Source organism: Esox lucius, chromosome 2, assembly GCF_011004845.1.
Source record: "Esox lucius isolate fEsoLuc1 chromosome 2, fEsoLuc1.pri, whole genome shotgun sequence".
In the NCBI taxonomy this organism is placed as follows: domain Eukaryota; kingdom Metazoa; phylum Chordata; class Actinopteri; order Esociformes; family Esocidae; genus Esox; species Esox lucius.
Window position 1 is genome coordinate 16,305,089 of NC_047570.1, and position 8,651 is coordinate 16,313,739.

Genomic DNA, 8,651 nt, shown 5'->3' on the forward strand with positions numbered 1-8,651 from the left:
CTTACAGGCTAATCAGAAATAATATTGTATTCATTGATTGCACCTCCCTTACTTAGTCACGTCCTTCTTATTGTTATTGACATTCTACAGATGCAGCAGCCATATTGATGGTCAAAGGTAAAATGAAGGCTAATTCCAGTTTTTCGAAATTACATTAGAAGCTTGAAAACAAATTGAATGACTGAAGTAGGCAAACATACAGTAGAAAACAACTAATAATCAACATAATCATGTCATTAAATATATATAGACAAATGGCAATGAACCAAAAGGACTCAACCGCCTGAAAAGAGTACTTACCATATCTGGTGTATTGGGGTCTGTCAGTGTTTCACGTAGACATGAAAACCTTGAAGCCAATCCAGCCGGGGCACACGCGCCACACCGGCTGCTGCCCCACTTCATATGAATTAATGTATTAAAAAGTTAGTAGCTAACCATAGCTAGGTATCGGTAACCTGATTGGCAGAAACCTTTCTCCAAGCTTCCTTTATCTTATTAGCATTGGTCACATATTTAGCGGCTGTTTTGCTCAAGCTGTTCGCAGTCACTTTCCTGTCTGAATACAACCGCATGGTATTGAGTTGTAGATGTGAGGGTAATTTCTTTTCTTTGTATTAAATTGCCTGCATTTCTTTTCTGTGAAAACACAGAAAGAATTACACCCCTTTTGCGGCAAAAACGCCAAGTTGTAACTCGACTGCAAACCAAAGACTCCAACTCCGTTGACCATGAGGACATCTTAAGCCTCATCTAGCTCTATTGTTAATAATGCAGCGATTGGGCATATGGAAGAAACTAAACTGCTGGATAGAACACTTAACAGCAATCTGACATGGTCAAAACATGCTGCTTAGATGAGGACTATGTGTGGTGAAGTGGTGCTCTTTTTAGGACTGTTCCTGACAAACAAATGTTTTTTTTTTATATTCTCATAACTTATGTTTAAGAAACGTAACGACTGTATATGCACTGAGCTTGTCTGATTATTTAAAAGTGCACTGAGAAAGAAAGAAATATCACACATGATTCAAGATGAGCCATATTATTACATTATTAGAAGCAGGAATATAACAAAATCTGTTTAATACAACAAAGAAATGCACCTGAAGTTGCCGTTTGTCACACTCACACACAGTGCCTCTCAAATGTAGTCTGATTAGGCTTCCATAAACACAGAATCTTTTTCGCAAGGCAAGATGTGTTTTAGACCTCTGCTCACATCCTCTGTCAAGGACCCATGAGAAAATTAAGTTATTGCAATTCGGTTACCGGGTGTAAATCCACTTCACTTACTGTAGTTCAATAACAAAATAGATTTTATTCAAAGTCAAGGTGATCATAGCTGACAACCCATTTTTTCTGAGAACATCTTTGAATCTTAATTCTGATCAGACATTGGAAGTGTTTTAAAACTATGCAGTACATTTTATTTCAGAAAATGTGACGTTAGTAAAGAAAAAATACTGAAAGAAATTAATGTCCCGGGATTCTTAAATATTCATGTACAAAATTGTGCAAAGATCTTGCATTGTGCATAGAGTTCTATGATTTGTTGAACAGTGAAAACAATGTTTTTTATCTGGCAAACACTTGAAATAACTCCACCATGAAATTGCCCTACACAACAATGTACTATAGAATAAATGAAGCTTTTTAGTATTTAAAGTACAATTTGAAAATAGTCAAATTGGTTTGACGTCCCTCTGATTATAATTATCAAGTAAATTAGACAGTGTATGCTCTGTAATTTCATTGAACTCTTAGCTCACTGCTATCAAAACAACACCATTATAGGCAATGGAGATCTGATATACTGTACTAGTCTTTCTTTGAACCCCTGACAAGAGAGTTCTAAAAGGCTTGTTTTGTGTTTCCTGAGCAGAGGCTGTCAGAGGCTGTGTGGATCAAACAGGATTTCCCAAAACCGAGGATAAATGCAGTTAAAATGAGAGGCTGTGTTGTTTCCTAACTCTGGCGTTGCTTTGCCATGGAAAGGATACTTATGAGAGAATGAGCTTTGCTGTGGTGATGGGAGTCAAAGAGACAGGCCGGGATCACTAAAACTTTCATCAGCCATCATCAAGCTCAGTCCTCAAGGTGTGCAGCCACCCCCCCACCCCCACCAGCCAAGCACATCCATATTCCACAGCCACTGACATGACAAGGGGAGAGAGCGCTTTGGAATTTGCTCATCACTTTAATCATTCTTTAGTGAAGATGAATATGAAAAACAGCACATCTTTAAATGTTGAGGAGGAGAAAAATGAATTAGTAATAGACTTACAAGGACTAAGAGCATGCACAGGTAGGGAAATTACTTTTTATGTCATAACAAATATTTTATTCCACTTTTACTGATGAGCAAGGGCTAAAAGGTACATTTTCCCAAGATGTAAAGATATTCAATAAAGGCCACTTAATGGGATAAAAAATAACCCAAAAAGCATTTTGATGTAAAGATACTAATTCTCTTAACAACATTGATCAACCTGTCATGCTTTCATTATGGCGCAATACCTTTTAGCAGCCATGCACTAGGCTAATAGCATTAGAAGTCTCTAAAACACAAGTTTCCTCCCTGCCCTTGTCAGGCCCAGTCTGTTCTCTCTTCTCAGACTTTACATGCAGTGCCAGCAGTTAGAGTCGCCAGAAGAGGCCTGTCACTAAGTGTCTGCATCATAATGGAGGCGTAATCACTTTTTACTTATTCTCACAAATATGCACCACATTGCAAGACTGTACATGGACCACCTCATTTTTGAAGTCAGCACTGCACTTGCAATCAGCAAACAACAAACACAACAACGATTTTCATCAGTCTTTGTTGTGATTTTTTCCAGCCCTGACTATTAAAACTCTGGGGAGCATTAAGTAAGTTAGTTGATCTGTTATTTACTAGGATTGCCTTATTTTCTCCACTGACCAAGCCAGTTCAAATAATATGTTCATTAGTGGAAATGACATGCTTTCCCCAGCACATCCAGAGAGTGTGACCATGATTACCAGATTACCTGCAGAGCCTCTTCCCGGCTGTCATCTGATTGGTCAATGCGTCGAAGGCGCTCATGGTAAAGGGTCTGTAATTCCACCCGGAGTTTCTGCATGTCAGCTGACCGCTGAATCCATCTGGAGTAGCCAGGATCCCCTGAACCAGATCTGCTATCTATCACCACAAAGAAAGCAAACATTAACACAATTAACACTTAGACATGTCTCCTTGGGTATTGTCTAAAACAGTAAATTATAGGATTCCTATTGACACTGTTACCATGTAGAAAGAATGTCATGGAAACGGTTTGCTACTTGGCTGTGTGTGCACGATTGCTTTAGTAGTTTTTACTTCACTGTTTGTTTATCATCTTATTTTTAAGAAGGCGCCAATATCTTTTAAACACTTTATCTCCATGACTAATTAAATCTTGTTTTAACATGGCAGTCTTTTCCCTTAGCAGCGGACATGGCTGAAATACTTTTGCAACAAAAAATTGCTAAAAAATCAATCGCAATTCATGTTCCATTGTGATAATTGCAATACAGTAAATATATCAGAACCAAGATACAAGCATCATGACAATAACCTATCATGAGGACAATTCCCTGCCCAACTGTAAAACAGTGTTGAGATTTCAGTATGGGCATTTGTGTCTGAGCTAGCCGCTTACGCTCCTCAGCTACTCTCAAAGGGACTGTGACATTCCATAGGTGCAGCAGAGAACACAATAAATAGCTTTAATAACATAACTGAATCCTCAGGTGCGTAAAGTCCTTTTCTTATGTCACCATTTTTAATTATGTGCTGCAAAACCTACCCAGAGCCCCTTGCTTCAGCCCACAATGCCTTGTTATATTCTCTCTCAGCAGTAATTAATCTAGAGAGCAGAGCATAGTCTTTTTTGAGCAAAGCAGCCTAGAAAACACATTCCACTGCCAACTAATAACTTATAACAATGGCAGAAAAAGAAATTGTAAACCAAATACGCAGGTTAGTTAAAGCGCAAAGAACAAATTAAAATGGCAAAAGTCAGAGGTTTAAATCTATATGTGTGGGTATGTTTGAGCTGCATCAAAATCTTAAAATTTTGGGAGGGAAAATAAGTAAGGAAAACTGATATACCTTACAACAGAGAAAACTTGACCTAGAGAACGCCCCCCACCCCGCTTCTCACTTCTGAATATATCATACTCAGGATTATTAGATGGAACCACAGACTGACACAGCAAAATGAACTCAGCAAATAAGAGACAGGATTGTATACAAAATGTCCCTTTAAAAAGTTTTAGCCAGAAGTTTGCCTTCATCATATCTAAAACAAGCTGGCTAATTTCATTAGCTACCTAGAAACAGAAAGAAAGATAGCGAGCTGCTGAAATTAAGCTGACTACGTAGTGTAGGAGCAAACAAACAAACGTTTTTCCCCATGGATATGGCTATAAAACAATGGGCAATAACTTGTACATTTCTTGAAACATTTCTAAACGTTCATAGCCGAAAAAACATTAGCTGACCGACTAGCTAGAACTGTTTAGCTAACTAACCAGCTAGCTTACGTCCACATCTGTCTCGTTGTACATACTGTAGTACTAGTAGTGTAGCTACCTGTTGCACTCCGGCAGCTTATCATTTCATTCGGTATTTGGATATGCCAAGTGGTTTTGTGACGCGCCTTGCACAGACTTAACTAAGGTCATGTCGTTCAATAAGTGAGTCCCTTTTTTATTTTTTGTTGACTATTATAAAAGCTCCGGCACTGCTAACAACTATGCTCTGTTTCTATCCCGTTACCAGTTACAACTATCCCCGCTTGGAAGAGCCCATCTCCCGCTTCTGCACCTGCATATCCTGTCAGTCTTGTTTCAACAGAGAGCCAAGCCAATCAGGCAATGATTTTGCGTATCCTTGGGTCTAGCTGACCAATCACAGTGTAAATATTGCCACCAGGAGGCGTTTACCAGTGTTTGTGGTTAGTAGTGAAAGTTCCAGATTTCCATGGAAACAACTAGCGTGCAGGACGTCCCATGGGCTATATAAAGTAGTGTTCTACAGTGAATTTATATCTGAATCTCAAATCGCATACTTGCATACTATATAGTATGCCAGATTAGTATGCAAGACAAAGTATGTCCATAACCCTAACACGCAGAAAGTATGCCAAAAGGTCCCGGATGATATACTATTTCGAAGTACTGGATGCATCCGTGCCTGCAAGCCCTTGCGCAGTAAAAAAAAGTGGGTTCCACGATTCGCGTGTTTTACGCTTGAAGAAAAAGTCAGTTATCGTCACCTATTGATTAGTGCATTAATGTAATTCACGAATGAATGAAAAACGGACGCTGTTGAGCCATGAAATGAAATAAACTTGGCAGTGTAACGTTCGTCGTGCTAACATGGGCTCAATTCCTATGACTATTGCAAGCAGTAAGATACTACACTGAACAAAAAAGTATGTCCATAGCACACGACCAGTGCCGGTCCGTGGGGTTGTGGGGCCCTAGGCAAGATCATGAAAATTGGCCCCACTCGAGTAAAAAACTGTCATTACAATTTTATGAAGGAAGAGAAAGCACATGAGAAGACAATTTCAATATTTAAGTTTATAAATGTGTATTAAGTGTAGCACTAGCCTACATATGAAAAAAATATTTACACGATGAAACTCAAATAAATAAAATAAAATCTATGAATTGTACATAAAAAAAATTATATAAATTATATACACCACTGTTCAATAGTTTTAGATCGGTTAGGATTTTTTATGTTTTTAAAATAACTATTTTCTGCTCACCAAGGCTGCATTAAAAAACAAACAAAAAAAACAGTAATATTGTGACATATTATGATAATTTAAAATTACTTTTCTATTTTAATATATTTTAAAATGTAATTTATTCCTCGGATGAATTTTCTGCATTATTACTCCAGTCTTCAGTGTCACATGATTCTTCAGAAATCATTCTAATATGCTGATTTAAATTTTTTCAAAATAAATTAAATTTTAAAATAGATTAAAATTGAAAAGTCATTTTAAATTATCATAATATTGTCACAATATTACTGTTTTTTTAATAGTTTATTAAACAAATGCAGCCTTGGTGAGCAGAAGAGACTTCTTTTAAAAACATAAAAAATCTTACAGATCTAAAACTTTTGACCGGTAGCGAATTAGGCTATAGATTGCTATAAATTGCTCAATATTTAAGTGTATTTACATTAATTTAAACAAACAAGAGTGCAAGTGAGCTTGAAAAATTAAACCAAACATATTTACATGAAAAACAAATAAAATAAATAAATTGTACATAAAAAATAAATCAAATAAAAAATAAATACATTCTATAATAAAATATAAGGATACAGATTTAGATTTTTACTCTGCGTGACTTCTTTTCTGCAAAGTCGTCAATCACCTCATCATATGACACAGTCTCACATGTTTCGTAGTTAAAACTCAAAATAGCAAGTCCTGATAAGCACTCCTGGGCCATTGTGGATCTCAGGTATGTTTTGATTAGTTTGAGCTTTGAAAAGCTTCTTTCTGCACTGGCTACAGTAACAGGTAAGGTCAATGCAATCCGAAGAGCTGTCCAGAGATTGGGGTAAATTTCGGTCAAATGCTGAGTGTGAATAAATGACAGGAGGCTAAGCAGGGTCATTTTGCTTGACGGCAGTTGTGGAAAGTTTGTCAACTCAAGAGCAAGTTCCCTTCCACTGATGTCTGCATCTTTGTTTGTCAAAAGAGTTTTACTAAGTGTCTCACATTGTGCTCCCAATTCACTTAGTGTCAGACTCTTGAAGTTAAGAAGCACGCTGAACTTGTCTCTCACTTCCCTGAAACTGACAAACCTCTCTTCAACAGAAGATTTGACAGCGTTTGGATGCTGTCAGCTCCAGACAGATGGCGTTTGGATGCCATTTCTATTCAAATTCTGATTTCAATTCAATTAACTAAAAAGCATAGCTGAGTTGCTGACATGAATTCGACTCTGACGAGACTTTGTGACGTTCTGACAGACAAGAGGCAATCCAAATATGTGAAGTAGATATTACCACAGAGATTATAATATTTGGTATTTTATTTTTGACAGCACATTTTTGTCATGCAAAATGCCTAATATATAGGCCTAAGCAACTAAGCATTACTAAAGTTTAGAGCACCACAAATAAAAGAAAATTGTCTCTTGTTTCTAAAAAGTGAGCATTTTGGAGAGAAGTGTGGTGGAGTCCATGTGTGTGAATACTGTGATAATAACGGTACTCGAGGTCTCCCACTATATCACATTATACAAATTAGTGTGTGAGGCGCTACTGTGTATATTTCTTATGTTTTTGTATTTTATTCATTCTATTCTAATGTATATTTTTTTTTCTTGAAATTTGTCATGTATGAACTATAGCCTACAGAGCTATCCTTTTAATGTATGTAGTGGGTCTGGGTATTTTTGTAGCTACCGTCTTTGTGAACTGTATCATGTTTAGTAAGGTCCACGCAATGATTTGTCTAAAAGTGCTCACCTGAGCTTTTAGTAACATTATTAATAAAATATTTATTATGAACGTCATAAGATTGGGGGCCCCCCTTGAAAGGTGGGGCCCTAGGCGACCGCCTGCATTGCCTAATGGACAGGCCGGCTGTGCACACGACTGCCTGTACCACAACCCCACCGCCACCATGGGCCACTCGATCCACAATGTTGACATCAGCAAATCGCTCACCCACACAACGCCATACACGCTGTCTGCCATCTGCCCTGTACATTGAAAACCGGGATTCCTCCGTGAAGAGAACACCTCTCCAAAGTGCCAGACGCCTTTGCCCACTCAAGTCAGTAATGATGACGAACAGCAGTCAGGTCGAAACCCTGATGAGGACAACAAGCATGCAGATGAGCTTCCCTGAGATGGTTTCTGACAGTTTGTACAGAAATTATTTGGTTCTGCAAACCGATTGTTGCAGTAGCTGTCCAAGTGGCTGGTCTCAGACGATCTTGGAGGTGAAGATGCTGGATGTGGAGGTCCTGGGCTGGTGTGGTTACACATGGTCTGCAGTTGTGAGGCCGGTTGGATGTACTGCCAAATTCTCTGAAAGGCCTTTGGAGATGGCTTATGGTAAAGAAATGAACATTTAATTCACGGGCAATAGCTCTGGTGGACATTCCTGCAGTCAGCATGCCAATTGCACACTCCCTTAAAACATGCAACATCTGTGACATTGTGCTGTGTGATTGAACTGCACATTTTTAGAGTGGCCTTTTATTGTGGCCAGCCTATGGCACACCTGTGCAATAATCATGCTGTCTAATCAGCATCTTGATATGCCACACCTGTGAGGTGGATGGTTTATCTCGGCAAAGGAGAAGTGCTCACTAACACAGATTCAGACAGATTTGTGAACAATATTTGAGAGAAATGGGCCTTTGTGTACACAGAGAAATTCTTAGATCTTTTGAGTTCAGCTCATGATAAATGGGGGCAAAAACAAAATTGCGTTTATAATTTTGTTCACTGTAGGATTATTAGCTTGTAAGCTAAAACAGCCAGTGGCAAATGCCATACAGGTCATCGGTGCTATTTGTGGTGGAAGTAAACTTTGTAAGTTCAACATAATTCTTGCTTAATGGTGTATAGCTAAATACTCAAACTTGGCGTGATG

The 8,651-nt window shown here is 38.2% G+C and overlaps 1 protein-coding gene across 2 annotated transcripts in view; it reads right to left on the minus strand.

Annotated features, from left to right (window-relative positions):
* The window catches only part of LOC105029753 (golgin subfamily A member 4), a 185,073-nt gene extending 180,261 nt beyond the window's left edge, over positions 1 to 4,812 (minus strand). For both annotated transcript variants that reach the window (XM_010903259.3, XM_034296646.1), the window contains exons 1-2: positions 4,601 to 4,812; positions 3,015 to 3,166 (exon numbers count right to left, since the gene is read on the minus strand). In XM_010903259.3, the coding sequence (XP_010901561.3) occupies positions 3,015 to 3,166; positions 4,601 to 4,625 (177 nt within the window). In that variant the 5' untranslated portion in view covers positions 4,626 to 4,812. The remainder of the gene's footprint in view (positions 1 to 3,014; positions 3,167 to 4,600) is intronic.
* Between the last annotated feature and the right edge of the window lie 3,839 nt (positions 4,813 to 8,651).